At 35.6% G+C, this 20116-nt stretch overlaps 2 protein-coding genes across 12 annotated transcripts in view; one reads left to right on the top strand and one right to left on the bottom strand.

Annotated features, from left to right (window-relative positions):
• Window positions 1-20116, bottom strand: part of WDR47 (WD repeat domain 47) — an 86244-nt gene that overhangs the window by 24631 nt on the left and 41497 nt on the right. The window lies entirely within an intron of this gene.
• MSH4 (mutS homolog 4) overlaps window positions 1-20116 on the top strand; it is a 29616-nt gene that overhangs the window by 5288 nt on the left and 4212 nt on the right. For 5 of the 11 annotated variants that reach the window (XR_010373417.1, XM_064454794.1, XM_064454796.1 and 2 more), the window contains exons 3-15: window positions 1068-1231; window positions 3706-3816; window positions 4889-5004; window positions 5635-5808; window positions 7570-7742; window positions 8511-8578; window positions 10316-10390; window positions 10813-10877; window positions 11421-11590; window positions 14313-14449; window positions 14870-14973; window positions 15795-15919; window positions 17702-17902. Coding sequence is in view for 9 of the 11 variants with exons in the window: in XM_064454794.1 (XP_064310864.1) it covers window positions 1068-1231; window positions 3706-3816; window positions 4889-5004; window positions 5635-5808; window positions 7570-7742; window positions 8511-8578; window positions 10316-10390; window positions 10813-10877; window positions 11421-11590; window positions 14313-14449; window positions 14870-14973; window positions 15795-15919; window positions 17702-17902 (1683 nt within the window). In the remaining 2 variants the exon portion in view is untranslated. Of the gene's footprint in view, window positions 1-1067; window positions 1232-3705; window positions 3817-4888; window positions 5005-5634; window positions 5809-7569; window positions 7743-8510; window positions 8579-10315; window positions 10391-10812; window positions 10878-11420; window positions 11591-14312; window positions 14450-14869; window positions 14974-15794; window positions 15920-17701; window positions 17903-19058; window positions 19808-20116 lie in introns of those variants that run through there. The other 6 variants (XM_064454803.1, XR_010373418.1, XM_064454800.1 and 3 more) reach the window with 6 other exon arrangements.

Below are 20116 nucleotides of genomic sequence, written 5' to 3'. Positions count from 1 at the left end.
TGCAAAATGTAAGTAACATGAAGTTTGTAATTTCCTACAGCTGTTGTGATCCACACTTTTCTTTATGACTACTCCAGGAATTAGGGAATCAGAGTAACTATGATGTTGAAACCCACAGAGCAGGCAACTTAACAACAAAATAAACGCACACCTTCAGTTTCCTTTGATTTTACCTGTGTGTTCAGCCTGGAGAAAAGGAGGCTGAGGCCTTATCATTCTCTACAACTGCCTGAAAGGAGGGTCTTCATAACGGAAGACATTAGGTGTTAAGGACCTGTAACCTTAATTTCCACACTTAATGTTTGTAAGGGGTATCTTAGAGAGATTGCTGGACATTTGAAGAAGGAGGCGAGATTAGTTGCGTTTGTGATGGTATCTGGGAAAATTTAAGCCAAACCAATTTTAAGATACTAAAAATGTTTTGTTTTAAAAAAACACCAAAATGAAAATCAAATGAATGTGTCTCAAGCCTATCATAGATATATATATTAGAATAGTTTAATAAGTTTAGTGTAAAATCAGATGACACACTTATATATCTGTAAGATATCTGTTTTCCCTAACTTGACGATATCTAAGCCACCTTGATCAGAGTTGTGCTTTTTCACATTAACTTACAGTACCTCTCTGCAATTAATACACCTGAATTTAACTAGCACTAATAGCTATGCATCGTTTTGAATTTAAAATAGCATGTTTAATAATAGCCGTACCTTTTGGCACATGCTGAACATCTTTTTTGTTTTGTTCAGTATGAAGATTGTGACTCAGAAACTGTATATTCACTTGCTACAGAAATGTGATTAGTTCTGACAATCTTTACGCATTCAATTAGTCTTTTAATGTAAGAGTATGATGTTCATACATCGGAAAGTGTGACTTGCCTATATGGTATGGCAAGTAAGGAGTTCAACAACCAGAACTTTTAATTTTTAACTAAGTTTGGTAAATTGAAAGAGCTTTCCATGGATATGGGAGTATAAACATATTTGATTTGGAATGTCGAAGTATGAGTCTGTGAATGTAAAGTAGTGGCTCACAACTGAATATATGCAACTTTTTTACAGTTACATCCTCATCTACAGCCTCAGCTCATAGTGCTGCATCAGTTATCGTAGCTGTAGTAGAAGGAAGGGGCCTTGCCAGAGGGGAAGTAGGAATGGCCAGTATTGACTTAAAAAATCCTGAGATGATCCTGTCACAATTTGCAGACAATACAACTTATGCCAAGGTATTGTTATATATTTAATTGATGTATTCCTTGCAGGCCAATTAGTGGGACTTTCTTTCTTAAAAAAGCTTATGACTAATGGGAAATTAAATTTTTAGTTTGTAGAAGAAATTCCTCAAAAGTAAAAGTAACAAGTTCTAGAAAATCTGCAATGTTGAAAGGACTGCCATTTTCTTTACTGTGCCTCAGGTTTTAGATAGAGGAAAGAATGTTTTGCAAAAGAAAAATAGCCTTTCTGCAAAAAACAGTGTATTCAAACTATGTGGGAGTGAGATGCCTTGTTTTGAAAAGCTTTGGGCCATACGTGGTAGCAGAACTTGCAAGTATTTTTCATCAGGCAAAACAATTCTGAGAGCAGAACTGTTTTGTTGTAGTTACACATGCTAGAAGATAATGTGGCTTGTAGAATCTTTACAATATTCAGAGAAATAAAACCTAAATTTAATTAGGAGAATAAGTAGATATGACTCAGATTATAAACAGCTATCAAATATATTTGCTAAAATATATGTTGTACAATGTAATTTTTTTGGATCATTAGTGCTTTTTAAAGCTTATCCTGGACTTAACACACGTAAGTATGCTTTGAACCTGGCATCTACAGAAATGCTTCTGTAATACACAGTACTAAAAATCAGAATGAGATGTGCACCTTGAAAATGTGGTGCGTGAGAAAATGCAGATATTCAGATTATGATATGGCAACTTACATAACAATTCACCTAAAGGTTTGAAAGTGAAAAATTGATTTGCTTGTTCCAAGAAAAAAAAAAAAAAGTCCCATGTAATCAAAAGAATTATAAGACTAGAATCCTGCAGGGAAACTTCAGATTATTTTTATGGAAATTGTTTACTAATTTCAATGGTTTCATAAATATTACAGTTACCTCTAAGAGTAAAAGGCTTTCTTTCTAGGAAGAAGTAGCTGTGTTTATACTCTAGAGTCTCTCCTGTTCTCCTGTGTCAGGGTTGAGAACTGTGTTAGTCCCATGAAATTTATCTTTCTCAAACTAAGAAGTATTTTAGCTGCCCATATTCCTCCCCCACCCCCTTACTTTCAGTTTTGTCTTGAATTTAATGATAAAATAAAATCACTTCTTTTAAGCCTTTCATACTTTATCTTTAAATTCTGATAACATTACTCTATTTTCTGTTACTCAGGCTTGTAACATGATAAGTTTATATCTTCTATAACCACCTGTCAGACCATGGCCAGTGTGTTGAATATTTTCCTCCCTTACCATTCTAAAAGTTGGCATTTTAATTTTTGCACATAACTTCCTAATTTTCCATTTAGATTACCGAGTTCTCCATTCTGTGGGCCACCTGATACCGTATTGACTATCCAGTCAAAAAAAAAAAAAAAGACCTACTAGTACACAACTACTTTTTCCCAAATGCACTACGTGGCATCTCTAACACCTTTAACAATACTGTCTGTCTGCTGATCAGCTGTTTTCTTAAGTCACTACCTGTGTTTTGCTAGTGTTTGATATCAAGCTTATTGTATTTTCTTTTTCTTGTGAACCCTTCTATTTTTGAATATTCTGTAAATTAATTCAGTAAAGTTTTCTTTTATTCTTTTATTTCCTCAAGGTTTGCTTTAACTGTGATGCCTCTAAAAAAACGTTCCGAATGATTATCAGATATGACAGGCAGCAACAGCTCTCCCTCCCACCCCCCAATACCCTTAGATGATTTACTTTGTGTATTTTTTATACTTGTTCACCTTTCCATTGTTATCTGTCCTTTCTTTCACATCCTAACTTTGAAGTGTTTAAAATATAGTCTGTTTTTTAATGTTTCTTTCTTGAGAATTTGTGGATGATGATATAAATGAATATAAATGCATAATGATGGTTTTCCTTTCTTATACAGTGAACAAATAAAAAAGCATATGGTGTACTTTAAATCCCTACAGCAGGTGTGTAAAACATAACCAAAGCAAAGCTGTTTTACATATGTGCATTTTGAGCCGTATTGAAAAATGAGATAAATGTTATGAGGAGGTTATTACAAAGTCTAAGACGCAACTCAATCAGAAGATTATTAATATTCGGATCTGTGGCATTTCTTCATTTTCCAGAGCACCATTAACTTTTCAGCTGCAAGCCCAGAAAGCTGCCATCTGCTGAAAATAGGTCCTTTTCCCATCATAGCCATGGAATATAGTTTTGGATATTTATCTCTTGCTTCGATGACAAGCATGTTTCTGTGTTTAAGTAACAGGGGATAGATACCTATATTTTTATTTAGTTTCATGTATATTTATATATCTGTATCTGTAGAAACAGATAAATTTTACTCTGTAGTGTAGAATTTAGCAGAAAATTTAGTCTTTATTTACAAGACTGGAACTGTGATTTTAAAATATAAGGATTCTGTAATTCTTTATTGCTGGTTCATTATAATGTAAACATATTTTAGATTATATATGGATTTTTATTGAATTACTTTTGAATTTTTTTGTTCAGGTTATTACTAAACTCAAGATTTTAACACCACTAGAAATAATAATGTCAAACACTGCTTGTGATGCAGGGAACACATCAAAATTGTTCAGTCTGATAACAGAACATTTCAAGGTTAGCTCTTAAATTTCGTTCCATATTTTAGAGTTCTTGTTGATCACTTTTATATGATTTTTGATTTGAGAGTTTTCCACAACTTCTAAAACCTTAAATGCAGTCAGATTTTGTATTTTCTGTGATTTTTGGGCCTAATTTTACCATGGTAAAGAATAATCTAAATGCAGCTCCAGTGCTGCTAGTTCTAATCCGGACAATTACGGAGATAAGTATATTACTGATTAAAGCCAAAAGTTTTGAATTTGTGGCATTGAAGTAATTTGAGCAATGCTGAACCTAGGAAAGATTCAGAGATCAAAAAAATGAAGCATTTTCCTTTCCTCCGTCTTTGTTCTCTCAGCCTGGTAAATAGATGAGGCTAATGTGTCACAGAACAGGAAAAAGAACACTGGCAGGTTAAAAGAGGGTGAGACTAACCATTATATGTAATTTATCAGTATTAAAGCCTCAGAACTTTTAAAAAACTATATTAATTACTACTGGAATTGCTTCCATGTCTACACTGCTGATGGCTTCTTCACCAGTCCTCTTCTACTTCCTGACCTCTCTCTTTTTCATGCATAACTCACTTGCACATTGCACGCATCTGGTTGCATTGACCTGCATATCTTTGTTCCCTATTTACCACTGAAGGTTTGACAATGATCCCTTGGGCTTAAACCTTGGCAAGGGAAAACTACAGTGTGAATGTGAGCATCAATGCTAGCGTGAAAATAGCTCTTCCCGAAAAGTCATTAACTTTAACCAAACTAGGTTAAATTCAAAATTTGGAGTAGCTAGTTCTTGAGAGGAAGAGCAATATCCAAGAAAAAGCCTGTGCTAACTTGCTCAAAACAGTAGTATGAGTCTTTTTATATATACTCACTACCAGACAGAAGGAAAGATGAGTGACAGTAATGTGGCTTGCTTGTGCTAATAAGCTGGAATGAATACTTCTACAAAGGCAGATTGCTGAATCAATTGCTAGATTTTCTTGGAAACACATATCACTAGAAAAATAGGAGAAGTCTGTCTGATGAAAAATTCTCTGTAACTTTTTAAACTATTTGCTTTTCCCCCGTCTTCACAGAATGTGACTTTTACAACTGTCCAAAGAAAATACTTCAATGAAACAAAGGGTTTGGAATACATAGAACAATTGTGTGCATCTGAATTCAGCACCATTTTCATGGAGGTTCAATCAAAGTACGTTTAAATAAGGAAAAAGCATACTGTGTGCAGATAAGTTTTTAACAGCTTTTTACATAGTTAGCACACAAGTCTGGCTTGTTGCAAAAGTTAGAAAATCGTAACAGAGCTGTTCTTTTATTTTGCCCTCCAGTGCTTCTGATATATCTAGAAACTTAAATAGAAAGCCTGTTAAAGGTTGGGGTTTGGGGGTTTTTTGAGTTTTCACAGCTTTCCACTTTCTCCTTTTCATTCTTTCCTTAAAGATACAACTTAACAGCTATGATTGCCTTTCTGGCCTCAGCAAGTGTTTTCCTTGTACCAACAATTTTAGGTAGTGATACTTGGTGACCTGGGTCTTCATTTCAAGTCATTGGTAACTACTGAAGTATGTATGTTCGCAATACCAGCTATATATGTGAGGTGTCAAGTGTACAGAGACCTAAACATTCATGAATATTTGATTTACATGCATATATGTGCACTATACATGGGTTAGTGTATACTTAAAACATACTGCTTTTCAGTGCTATCAATCCCAGTAGTTGCCAAGCAGAAGTGTGAATGTGATTTCTGTAGTGCACCACTTTGTTTTGTGGTGTTTAAATAGCACTATTCAACGTTCATTAAAGGTTGTTTCTTTCCAAGGTACTACTGTCTTGCAGCTGCTGCAGCTTTGCTAAAATACGTTGAATTTATTCAAAATTCAGTTTATGCTCCTAAATCACTTAAAGTGCGTTTCCAGGGGAGTGAGAAAACAGCTATGATAGATTCATCATCAGCACAAAATCTTGAACTAGTAATTAATAACAGAGATTCTCGGTAAGAATATTTAAGTTTACAAATTACACTTTTATAAATTTGTATTTCACCGAATTTCCTTGATGTTTGTGTCAAAGAGCTGACCCTTATATTTATTTCTGTATGACAGAACTTATATACTTTTATATGGAAAATTTGCAATCCAGCACAATATTTTTAGCATAGGAGATCCTACAAGTGAATTGCAGGAAGAGATGATACATAGTTGTATATACATTAATATCTGTGTTTTATTGAAACTTATAAATTATGTTGATGCAAAATTTCAGACTGTGAGATGAGAGAGGCAACATTTCTGCAAGAAGTTGCTTATGTTGGATTAAAATGCCTGGGGTTTATTCATTTTCCACAAGATAAACACACCAGGCTTGGAAGGTTGCTTTGTTTTCCTTTAGCTCTAAGGAATAGTGGCAAACAAAGTAATTTTTATAATGATGGTCACGTGCAATGTGGTACTTGATTGCATGATAGTTCTCCACAATGAGAACAATGCTTGGAGCATGTCCTTCACCAGGAGTTACTTGCTTTCTAGGCAGAAGAACCTGCAAGGCTTATCTTCTCGAGACTGTTATGCTTCTGGTTAGAAAGAGAAAGACTTGGAACTTGTGCTTTGCTGCCTGCCAAGTTCTGAGATCCACCTCTAGTTAGAAGTCCACTCATCACCCTGATACAAAAAGTGAAGCCTGGAGATTCTTCTCTCTCCAAGTATTATTCATAAGAGCTTTCCACTTTGAGAGATGCCATAGAACCATAGGTCAGCTTGGATTGGAAGGGACCTTTAGAGATCATGTAGTTCCAGCCTCCTTGCTGTGGGCAGGGACATCTTTGACTAGATCAGTCACCCTTCTGACACTGCTTGGTTTTTTCTTTTTTTTTTTAATTTTCGTGGGGATCACAGAGCCCCAGGAAGTTCTTGTGCCAGTATTAATTCTGGAGGGGCTTGCCTCTCTTCATTTACTGTATAGGGAAATGAGTCCCTTATTTGCTTAAAGGTAGGCAGTGTGGATACTATCCCAACTGTAGAGTTCCCCTTGAGTGTTGTCATGAGTTGCATCTAATGGAAAATATGTCCTTAATAATACTGGTTTTGAATCTACCCTTTTTTAATTCTCTTGACTATTGCTTTATTCTTTTATACTGTGGTGTTCAGGAGTTTCTGTGCTATCTATCTATATGCTGCTTTTGTATACTTGTGTCAGATGTCTTCCTATTCAAGTTGAGTTTTCAATCAATATGTTTATATTGCCCCAATGTTTTTATTGGCCTTTCAAGCCAACAGCATTGAAGATTCAGGTTTCTAAAACTGTTTAGGTATGTACTAGATGTAAATATTATAGACTGTTTATTTTAAACAGTTAGAATCAACCCGTAAGTGTGAGACCTTGGGATGTGTAACATGTAAAAGCCATGAACATGAAAATAATACTTACAAATCATAAGCATGTTATTTAGCTCCAGTATTGACTGTAAGTCGGTTCTTTAAAAAAACAAAATCCAAGCTTATTTCTCTCTTGAACTCCTACGTATTTTAAATACTTTGGAAAACGGTATAATGAGGTCTAGTATTATATTAAATGACATTAAATTACCTGACTTCCTAAACTGCTGTAGTTCATATAATATACATGGCAAATAGGGAGGTACTAAGCATCCCAAAAGTATGCCTCAAATTTGTAGGATACTCTTACCTGAAAATGTCACTTGACATTTACCATCTTTATTTCTGTGACTGTATTCTTCACATGTGTTTTGTTTTCAAAGGAATGGTCACACACTTTTTGGTGTCCTAAATTACACTAAAACTCCAGGTGGAAGTCGAAGACTTAGATCCAATATCCTGGAGCCACTAGTTGATGTGGAAACAATTAACACAAGACTGGACTGTGTTCAGGAATTACTCCAGGCTGAGGAGCTCTTTTTTGGTCTTCAAGCAGGTACTAGTTTATTTTTTAATGCATAGTATTATATTTCTTTTTAAACATTTTTTCTAACCTGTGAAAGTATGCTGTGTGACTCAATAGGTTTGAAAAGTGTTTTTTAAATTACCTGTGAGGTGACACATATAGTGGACACTTAATTTTTTGAAGTAATCTTTATTATTATAGCGATATTTTTCTCAAGTATTTTGCTAAGAAAAGTTAATTTCTCTGATAAAGTGGATAGAAGTCAGTGAGCCAATAGCTTTTTTGAAAAATTTGAGTTTGTCTCTTCACCTGTATGGCTAGGTATGCACTATGTTGGAAGACTACATGTATACATGATGTATACATTAAACACAAATGAAGACATTGCTGATGTAACACTTGTGTATGCTTTTCTTTTTCCGTTCCTTCATAAAACACAGTGGTCCAGATAAATGTAATAAAAATACAACACCAGAGTATGAGTTAGTCCATCTTAAGTTGGATCATGTAATCTTAATTACAAGAGAAATATGATTCAGTCTAACAAAAAGAATATTGCTGGATATGTCCCCCTGTGCAATAATCACTACATGCTTAGGCATAGTAAGTATAGTTATGACAAAATTATTTAGACAGCAGTTATTTTTAATCAGTTTTTTCCCTCCTAAATAATTTGTGAAGATAGAATGAAAGAAAAAGATTAGCATAAGTATCACTAAGTAATTGTGTGCATTAAAAAAAAATAGATTTTATTACAATTTCAGTTCAGTTTCTGATTGGTTTACTTTTCTTTTACAGTTATCTCAAAATTCCTGGATACAGAACAACTACTTTCAGTTTTGGTACAAATTCCAAAGCAGGATACAGTATGTTTCGAAACACACCTTAGATGATCAGTTATCTGGCTGCAGCATGCAATATATAAATGTGATATCTATAAATATGCATGATACAATAAGAAAAAGACTGCACCTTAAAAACACATGGAATAGTGTTATCACAGATTGAGAGTGTATCTTATTTTACAGCAGTAGAAGATTCTTATAGGAGAATGATAGAAAAACTTGAGTGTGCTTCAATATCACATTAATCTTAATTTATGCAAGCTGACTTCCAAAAATGTTTACTTTTTCATCACTCCCCACTCTACTTTCATAAGTGTACATCCTATTCAACAGTACTAGGATGAGAGAGGAATTTTCTTCACGCCAGCATAAAAGGAAAAAGTGTACAACAGAAATTTACTGTCTCATTTTTGGAGGTTAACACAATTTTTGATAGCCTAAAGAAAATTAAGCATCTTTCTTAAGATTAATTCTTAAGAATAAAGATCTAATTCTTTCTTAAGAAATTTAGCAATTTCTTAGTTTTCATGTAATACAAATCAATAGAAATTAGTCTGTATTGCCTGAAAAATTATCTTTAAAAGGTTCTTAAGAAGCACCCCTTGTTCAGCTGTGCTTACAATACAGAAAAAAAATCTGTATTCAATTACTAAGTCTGTTGTGTAAACATACAAAGCCAGAAATGGGACTTACTTGTTAGTTTTGAAGACACAGACATTGTGTGAGCTAAGGACAACTTTTTCATGCAGGAGTTACTTGTTTCCCCTGAACAGCAACTAGCTGACAGAAAACAGTGTACTCACTCACACAGCACAAGCAGAGATGCGAGAGAAGTTCCCCTTACAGTGACTGCTTTCATAAGCAGAGAACCTTATGTCTCAAGCACACAGAGCGGGATATCTAGGTTATGAACAGTGTCTGGAAGCCCCTTCTGCATCCCGTTCTCAACTTGACCCATGCTTCTCTGTTAACCTTGGAATGCAAGGAATAAGTAATCTATTGGAGAATTGATTACTCTTCAAGTTTTCTTGGGGATTAGGGATGTTTTAGGGATTAGAAGAGTTCCCTGCTCTTACCTGTTGCCTTAATTCACACATCTTACAAATCGGACCAAAATTAAATGCAGAAAAGAGCATTCATTTATAAAAGTATAACTAGACAATAAAGCTATAAATGCTTACAACAACATAGTTTAGTTGAAAGACACGCAGTATTTTATCTGCTTATGTTAAGACTTCAGCAGGAAGGTATTTTATCCCTTATCCACTTGACAGTGGCAGCCATAGTTTCAGTCTGTGAGTGCCTTATGCTTGATGTTGCATCCATTAGAGTGCGTTCAGGAACTTGACCAACAGGGGTGGCTTCCATCACAGATCACCTTTGGGAGAATTACTGAATATACCTTCAGATTCAAGTTCCTTAGAACTCCTCTTTCCTCCTCAGTATTGATAGTGCGTTTCCCCTTTGAAGTCTTCTAGGAGCTCGAGACAGATTTAGTCTTTCTCCTTGAAAATCACACTGTAACGTTTTTAAGCAGGAGATAGTTGTGAGCAATTAAACTAAGGTTTAATTTAGGTAAATATTTTTTTCTGCAGTTACACATCAAGTTGTTAAAGTGAGCTTATGAAGTATTTTAGCAATTTTCATTAAAAGTGTAAACCTGTTACAGTTAACAGTATGAGTTCTGCTAGTTCTTAAGTTCTTTTATTAACAGGCAGACATACAAACACCTCCAATATGTGTAAAATTTTTCAACAGGTTAAAACTGCTGAATCAAAAATAACTAATTTAATTTACCTGAAGCATACTCTAGAACTTGTGGAGCCTCTAAAAGTAAGCAGTCTCTGTCTTTTTTCTTTATGAAGTACAGACTGTTTTGTCCTTATTTTTATACAGTACAGTTTGTTAAATTTCATAGAATATTGAGTAGAATATCTCAAGTTGGAAGGGACCAATGAGGATCACTGAGTCCAAAAAAATCCTTGTATCTTGTAGAACACAATACTGCCAACATAGTCTGTTAATTCTTAAGCCCATTGAAAATATGCATTTGAGTCTAATACTCTTACGAACTGGATTCCTACCATTATCTGAATAATTTATTTTTAACAAACATTTAACTCAAACCCCTGCCCAGATTCTGTAAGCTGCTTATGCAACTGGTAATGACCCTCAGTGAATCTAAGAACTTTCAGTCCTCTAAAAGGGATACAAAAAGAATTAACTATTCATGTCCATATTTTAATCTTCAACAGGCTGCTTTAAGAAGCTGTAACACACCGCTGCTAAAGGCTTATTACAATTCTCTTGAAGATACAAGGTATTTGTAATACTTTAGCTAGCATGTTAGAAACTCTCATCTTTCTTAAGAATGTCTGTAAGATTCAAGATGTTTCATCTTTGCTTATTTGCAGCTAGAGGTGTAGCTCAATTCTTTTGCCTAAAAGTGGATTTTAATTGTCAAAAAAATCTAATTTTCAACTAACAAAAAAATACAAGGAAAAAAAACAAGCCAAAAAGTTAGCTATGATACTGCAGTTGCTGATGAACTGCAGTCCATTAGAAATAATCCTGAAAAGACAGAAGTAGTCGTTTCCTAGAGTCCCTGTCATAATGCAAAAATCAACTGCTGCCTGTATATTTGAGAAATAATTTATATCTCCCAAAGATCTGAATGATTTGGTCAGACTTGGGTATAGTCATATTTCATTCTGAAGCAAAAATAGACATGAAATATAGTGTTTGGTTTTAACAGTAGATAATTTGCTTCATTTATTTGTAATACTCATAATTTTGGGATGATACTGCAAATAAAAATCGTAAAGTATAATGTGGCTAATTAACAATACCACTAATGTTGCAGATTTGGAATTATACTTGAAAAGATTACAACTGTAATTAATGACGACACAAGGTACACAAAAGGATGTCTGAATATGAGGACCCAGAAATGCTATGCTGTTAAGCCTAACATCAATGAATTCCTTGATATAGCTCGTAGAACATACACAGAAATTGTTGATGACATAGCAGGTATTTCTAAACCAAGATTTTTATTTATTTGGAGTTCAAAGTACATTGTACGTGGCACATAGAAGCCATGTAATTATGTTTATTATAACTTCCTCATATGTAAAAAGTATTTAGTGTTAGTATAAACTGATCGTCATTGGTAAGTAACTGAAATTCTTTTGAGATACGTATTGAGGTTCTCCTTTTTTATATAAAACCTCATTTTTATATTAATGAAGTTGAACAATTATATTGTGATTCCTATATTTAAAACTGTTGCTCTTTATCCTCTAAAAGTACAAAAAGTTAATGTAACAGAATTATTCCAACGGAAATATTCTGCACAAAACTGTAAATCTTTGTTTTAGCTTCTTAAATGAAAATATCTGAGTTCTTTGTTCTTTATATTTTAAGCAGTCTTGATCTATCTGTACACTACTTTTTAGCCAAGCTATTAAGAGTTGGAAAATATGAACAAAAGGAATTTTAGCATGATGTCTGTTACTGTGCTTTAGTAACCTTCCTGTTTATCATTAAGTCAGAATAGAAGAAAAATTATATCTTCTGGAATTGATCTCCTCTTTTTTAGTATCAAATGTTGATTTCTAGCTAAAGGACCATCTTCTTAGTTTACTCTATAATTGGAAACTTAAAAAAGCATCAGAAACTTTAGCATCTGTCATGTTCTGAGCTTTCAGTTTCCTTCTAGTCTTACATTCTACAGTACACAGCGAAAAGTAGAGATGCTATTGGTTTTTATTTCCTAAACCTCCCAAAATTTGGTAGCTGCTAGGATTCCAGAATGAGTGAACAGATCTGTCCCACTTGCCTGTTTTCACTGTAGCCCACATGCTTGCAGAGGGGATTCTTCTCTTTTCCTCTTTACTGGATAAAACTCTAAGTGACTCCAAAACTGAAATGCTGATGTTTTTTACCTGGACTTCTCTAAGGCCTTTGATACAGTCCTCCACAACATCCTTGTTGCTAAATTGAAGAGAGATGGGTTTGATGAATGGACTAAGGAATGAGAGATGGATATGTGATGGATAAGGAGTTGGCCGGATGGCCTCATCCGAAGAGTTACAGTCAATGGTGTGGAGTGGTGTCCCGCAAGGGTCTCTACTAGGACCAATACTATTTAATATCTTCATCAGTGACATAGACAGTGGGATCGAGTGCACCCTCAGCAAGTTTGCAGACAACACCAAGCTGAGCAGTGCAGCCAGTTCGCTCGAGGGAAGGGGTGCCATCTAGAGGGACCATGACAGCCTTGAGGAGTGGACCCGTGCAAACCTTTTGAAGTCCAACAAGGCCGAGTGCAAGGCTCTGCACCTAGGTCAGGGAAATCCTCAGTATCAGTATAGGCTGGGGGATGAATGGATTGCAGGGAGGGTCTTGGGGATACTGCTGGACAAAAAATTGGACATGACCTGGCAATGTGAGCTTGCAGCCCAGAAAGCCAATCGTATCCTGGCCTACATAAAAAGAAGAGTGGTCAGCAGGTCGAAGGAAGTGATTCTTCCCCTCTATTCTGCTCTGGTGAGACCCCCCTGGAGTACTGTGTCCAGCTCTGGGGTCCCCAGCACAGGAAAGACATGATCCTGTTAGAGCAGGTCCAGTGGAGGGCCACAAAACTAGTCAGAGGGCTGGAACACCTCTCCTATGAAGGCTGTTTGGCCTGGAGAAGAGAAGGCTCTGGGGAGCCTTTCTGTATAAAAAGGGCGCTTGTAAGAAGGAGGAAGAAAGACTTTTTTTACCAGAGCCTGTATTGACAGAACAAAGGGTGATGGTTTTAAACTGAAAGAGGGTAGATTTAGGTTGGACATGAGGAAGAAATTTTTTGTGATGAGCGTGATGAGGTGCTGGAACAGGTTTTCCCAGGAAGCTGTGGATGCCCCATCATTGGAAGTGTTCAAGCCCAGGTGGATGTGGCTTTGAGCAACCTGATCTAGTGAAAGATGTCCCTGCTCATGGCAGGAGGGGTTGGACTAGATGGTGTTTGAAGTTCCTTTCCAATTCAAACCATTCTATGATTCTATATCCAGAATCTCCTAAGTTGCTGGTCTATGTTGTAAGTGGCTGGAACATGAGAGTGGGCAAGCTTAGAGCAATGAGCAGCAGGGAAATACCACTAAGTAATGCCATCCTTTCTTCTCACAGGAGTACCACACTATTACCCTCTTTGCAGTATTCAGAATTTCCGTCATTTAACGGTACATACTCTGTCATCTAACAGTTCCCACATACGGTATCTTCTCTGCTAGGAACAAGATGGATTTAAGGGGGGGATTACAAATGTAAAGCATTACCATCAGTCTGGGAAAGAAAACTGCTTAGAATCATGAACTGGTTAAAAACTGAGAGTCTCTAATCTGTGGTTCATATTCTGTCTACTGATTAGACAGGGATGCTAAGTGCTTGAGCAAACTTTCCTTTCCATAGTTTGGTCCACCTGTGAGTTGGTCAAATGCACAGACTGTCTTTAAAGAATACATTAATTTATCTGATTCTCCACTGGAATTTTTTCCCAATAGCTTCATGCAGCTAGATTTGTTACATTAACGTGTTAAATAACTCCCTGAAGACCCACCTCTAAGGCCTTTTGTTGTGTTATTTACCTGACACATTCAACACCTATAAATCACATTGACAGTATGCATCTTTGTGCCAACACAGACGTGTATGTTTGTGTATGCACGTGAACATGTGTAATTTGGGTCAAATCTTTATTTGTGGTATCTAGGTATGATAACACAACTTGCAGAAAAATACAACCTACCAATGAAAACAAGTTTCAGCTCTGCTCGTGGATTTTTTATCCAGATGAGTGTTGATTGTTCAGCATTACCCAATGGCCAGCTTCCTTCTGAATTTACAAAGGTGTGTGTACTAGGTATATTTTTTTTGTAATGTTTGTATACTTAATATATATAAAATGTATAATACATTGGTAAAATACACATTATACAGTAATTTAGGCAACAATTAAAATAATTTCAGTGAAGAAGTAAATGAAGGTATAATTGGTATGTTTTTATGACTGCCCTATTTCTAGCTAATATAGTCAGAAATGTGCAATTACATGCAATTATGTTATGTGTAAATATAAAGTTGTATATCTTGCTGATAACTGCATTCTCTTATATGGATTTTTCATTAAAACTTATATGAGACAAATGAAACCAGGCGTTGTTTTTTCTGCTTTTTTCCCCCTTGTATAGTTCCCAGTTTGCTTTTTAGAAACTATTTTTGTTTCTGATAATATGGCAAGTTCTTAATCTTGGTTTGAATTCCCTGTAGGTTACTAAAATGAAGAACACATATAGCTTCACTTCAGCAGATTTAATAAAAATGAATGAAAGATGTCAGGAGTCCCTGAGAGAAATATATCACATGACCTACTTGTAAGACTATTTAAGACTATTTAATATTTTCTGGCTACATTTATTTTGTCCAATTAACAGCTAATTACATGTTTTCTTAGAACTATCTTTCTGTTAAGTTGTGGCTATTTACAAGAAATAATCCAAAGCGACACTGATCAAGTGTACTTCCTGAGACAGAAAAACCCCACAGAGCGCGTATTTTATTAAATGTGATTACAAATATATAGGCATTTATTAGTAAGGGTGGCCATTGTATTTATTAACTTTTTATGGGTGAATTATATACACAAAATAACACAACAAATGCATTAGTTTTGTAGTGCAGAATTGTTACTTTTAATCAGGTCCTTGCATTTACAGTAGAACTGTCTATTTCTGTATTTTGTCCTTGCTGCATGTCATGTTGCTTTGCTATCTCGGAGGACTTACTAAGTATAATGTTGCATGTCAATTTTATGGAAATTCTTTCTGGAAGCCATGTGGGCTTTCTATAAACATGAACGCTTAAGGGAATTAGAGTCGCATTTCACATGTTAATAAAACATGCTTGATTCCATAGCTATATTTTTAGTTCATTCTTTTTGTGAAGCTTTCTTAGCTGTTGGTATTTGGGCTATGTCTTGTGTCTGATAGCAGGATTTGATCTGAGATGGCGGTATAAGATCTTCATTTGCTTCAAAGAAATTTATACATTTGCTTGCATCTGGCAGAGGTGAATGCATGTTACGAGTCACCTCCCATCCTAATGTATGTAGTATGAAATTATTGACTTTATTTCTGTAAGTTGTTTAAATTGACAATATGTACTGTGCAACAACTAAATCAGTGTCTTATTTCAGAATAGTGTGTAAACTGCTGAACGAGATCTATGAACACATTCATTGCCTATACAAGCTGTCTGACATTGTGTCAATGCTGGATATGCTGCTTTCATTTGCCCACGCCTGCACTCTTTCTGATTATGGTAAGTTTCTTCTTTGATTCCGTCGTGGGCCAGATAAAGACCTTCCTGTTGGAGAATATCCAGGTGGTTTTGTCTGGTTCTCCAATTGCTAAGCCCAAGTCATTTATTTTTCTGGGTCTCAGTAGGCTCCAGGTGAGCATCTCTAGTCTGTCCTTGCCAGTTTTGTGCTGATGTTCCTACTGTTTCCATTCATTGAAGTTATATTCTGCCGTTTAGCTGCTGTAAGCCTTCACAGCCAGTCTTTTCAAGATAGCCCACTTAAGCATATTCTATTCAAAAGCATGAAGTCTGAACATTCTGAGTTTACACTTCTGAAAGGGCACAAGATAATACAAGCAGATCAACATCAAGTATATACCATAAAACAAAATATGTGGCTACCTTTGTTTATCTGCTTCAATTTCTGTAGCACTTTTAGACATTTTTGGAGGTAGAGTCTTCTAAGGAATCTAGGATCATTTGCTTACCTTCATATTTGTTTGTCCTGCTTCCCTAGCCCAGTTCTCCAATGTACAAATGAGCACATTGTCGTCAATTAATGCTGCCCTGTGATTCTTATCTACGGTACAATACAGTGTAGATAGTAAACCGGGTCTGGAAGCCATCTCGGGTGTATTAGCTCATCATTACTGATGATGCTATGTAATTTCCAGTTCATCACCAGCATTGGTTTACTTTGCAGTATGGACTGTGAATTTTCATATGCTGATGATTCCAGTCATAGCACATGAACTGATCTGTAACTGAACAGTAACTGATATGTTTGAGGCATCACAACCTTTTCCTGCCAAATGAATCAGAGCACAAGTTTTCTTCAGCAGTATTAATAAGACTAAAGCCACTTAGCTTCTCCCATAAATCTACACCTGCAGTTTGCACAGCCAGGCACGAACGTGTGTCCATCAAAATAAAAGGACTGTCATTTGTAGCTTTCAGGCCCCTTTGTCACTTGAATCTCTCATCTAAATCTTTATGTGACTAAAACCTACACCAGGTAATTGGAGTTCCCCAATGTTTAAACCTGAAAAACTGTTTTGGGCACTTCTTTCTTGAAGGCTGCTCCATTTAAACAGACCACCAAATTTAACAACGCTTCTTTGTTAGCCTGGGGCTCTGCCATTTAGGTAGACGAAGAGGAGGCATATGGCATAGGTTCAGAAAAGAACTGTATTCTGACAGATAGTCCCAGTATCAAATGGATCTGTGTAGGCACAGTATACACACAAATAATCAATGTGATAAAATATAACAAAAGTAGAAGGAATGCTACTTCCTTGTTTCCCATGCTTGTATAATAAGGTACGTATGTAGTAGTAACAGAGCTCATGACCCATGTACTTTATATGCTCATAGCAGTGTAAAAATAAATTATTAAAAATATATTAGCTATGAAAGTAGCTTTTGAGTTTTCTGTTTTAATTACTTTTCAAGTTTTGCTCTTTCTATTTCTCTTTATTACTGGAGTCCAACCCTACTTACTACAGAACACAAACACAGAAAGTTAACTTAGAAATTAAGTGTTAGTTATGGGATTCTTTTTGTAATAATAAGTCATGAAAAGTGGCATGACAATCAGAGCCTGTACCTGAAGTGGCTGGTAATTCTTCCCAAGTGCCATATCTTAGTCTTGCTCACTACGGAAGAGTAAAAATTGGGAAATCAGGACCACAGAGTTTGACTTCTGCTCTGCAAGAATTACCTTCATTTCAAAATGCACTAGTTTAATAATGTAAAAGTTTCTGTGCTAACTCTGCCATGTTTTATGTCTTTTTTCTCATGTAGTTCGTCCAGAATTTACGGACACTTTAGCGATCAAGCAAGGATGGCATCCCATTCTTGAAAAGATAGCTATGGAAAAACCTGTGTCTAACAACACGTATCTGACAGAGGGTAACAATTTTGTCATTATTACAGGACCAAATATGAGTGGAAAATCAACTTACCTGAAACAGATTGCTCTCTGTCAAATTATGGCACAGATTGGTGAGTAGGAGTGTACCGTATTAGTAATCTTCTGCAGCATGTCTATTGTTTTCTAGTTAAAAATATTTATGAAGTGAAATGATTTGACTTCTAGAATACGGTTCTATCTAAATAGCAACAGGTAATTTTCAGTCCGTTTGCCCCTACCAGCTCTTGTGCTGCTGACAGAGGCCACTGCAAGGTTTTGGGCTTGCCATTGGAAACTTATGGGGCCCCATCTGTGTATCTGGAAGCCTCCCCAGTTTGTCTGTAGGAGAAGCACAGTTGTGTGCTTTAATTCTTTGGAGCACCTTAACCCAGTCAAGCACCTTACGCTAGACTGATAGCGAGTATGCCTGTTGGGCACATATGTGTTAGTCATCCAAAAGGAATAGATGAACTTGATCATATCTCAGTTATGTAGAGGAACATGCTGGCAGCCAAGTAGAATTAATACATATATAATCCACCGGTTCAAATAAAAACAGTAATAAATGCTGCAAGGTTCAATCACTAAAATTATAAAAGTAGAACAAGTATTTGTAAAGTCTAACTGAGACGCATCCCTATACTAAGGAATTCCTCATTACTTTTACCTTAAAGACAAAGGTAAGGCTGGTGACACAGGAGAAAGACCTAGTTAATAGGCTGACCCTAACTCTACTAGAATGAAACTAATTAGCAGTGGAGAAAAAAAATTGTCCCACCATGTGTTTGTGGGTTCAGTCTGCAACAACTGCAATTTCTTCGGGAGTTGCTCTCAAAAATATGAGTTTAATATGACTAAAGGAGACTGTAAAGTCTTTTGGCAGGTTTCCTGTTCTTTTCTATTCAATAAAGCTAATAAGCCTTGAAGTCTGATAAAGGCAATGTAATCCTGGTTTTGGGAAGCTAAGATCCCTTGGGATTAGTAACTCAATGGCTACAGAAATGTAAATCAATCCTAGTGTTTATTCCCACTTTTGCATCTGTTTAGACTGACACACAGCTTCAGGCATATGATTTCTTAAGATTTTACTGATAAGCTTTTTTAAAGTAATGGTAAACATAATCTTATGAAACTTTACAGAATACAATGTGTTTTCTACAGTGCATAAAGGCCAAATGTAAAACTGACCCCCCCCAAAATGACCAGGCTAATAGGCATTTTTAAACTCATATTTTACTTGTTTTGTAGGTTCTTATGTCCCAGCAGAGTATTGTTCTTTTCGAATCGCAGAGCAAATTTTTACCAGAATAGGTATGGATGATGATATAGAAACAAATGCATCCACATTCATGAAGGAAATGAAAGAGGTATTAAACATTAAATCCAGAGTCCAAGGCCCATTTTTACTGTACTTTGAAAAATCATCAAAAATTCAGCTTTCATCTGTTACCTTGATGATAAAGCAGATAAAACCAGGCATATCTTAAATAAAAACATATCCCAATACAAGTGAAAATCAGTGCTCTATTGGACAGTAGTTTTAACATTTTGTTATTTCTTATACTTAAAATGATCATTTGTAAGAGCCTAAGCCCCTCTCCGAAACTGATATGATTTTGAGGGAAAGTGATATGTTCAGTGGAAAAGAGAAAGAGTGCTGTAGTGTGAGTCTTTGCTTGATTAGAATTGATAGCTATTTGAAAGCTGTGAAAAGGTGAAATTTGTGGACCTGACAGGATTTAAAAAAATTTCTTTAAATTCAGTTTACTCTGAATAACACAAAGTGTTCCTATTAGCAGCAGTATTCCTCTTAGGTTTTTTTTAAAAATGCATTTGTAGGAATCATAACACTTTAATTATTTCCCTAGATAACATACATCATACAAAATGCCAATGACAAATCACTCATCATAATTGATGAACTTGGCAGAGGTACCAGTGCTGAAGAAGGCATTGGCATTTGTTATGCTGCCTGTGAATATCTGTTGAATTTAAAGGTAATTCTGTTTTGGAAAAAAAATAAACCTTTTAATTATTTTTGTCATACTGGAAGTAAATACAGTATTTTCTCATAATTTAACTTCCATTTTGTAGAGGTTTCTTGCCTAAATATGATATTTTTTTATAACCGGTGAATAGTAAGAAGTATGGTGATAAGAAAAAAAATGCTGACATAAACTGCGTTTCTGTTCACTGGTTGTTGTGATTTAACCCCAGTAGGCAGCTAAACACCACCCAGCCACTTGCTCCCTCCCCCACAGTGGGATGGGGGAGAGAATCAGAAGGGTCAAAGTGCAAAAACTTGT

Source organism: Phalacrocorax carbo, chromosome 6 (assembly GCF_963921805.1).
Source record: "Phalacrocorax carbo chromosome 6, bPhaCar2.1, whole genome shotgun sequence".
Classification (NCBI taxonomy): Eukaryota; Metazoa; Chordata; class Aves; order Suliformes; family Phalacrocoracidae; genus Phalacrocorax; species Phalacrocorax carbo.
Note: the sequence above shows the minus strand (reverse complement) of the source record. Positions and strands in the feature narration are given on the sequence as shown.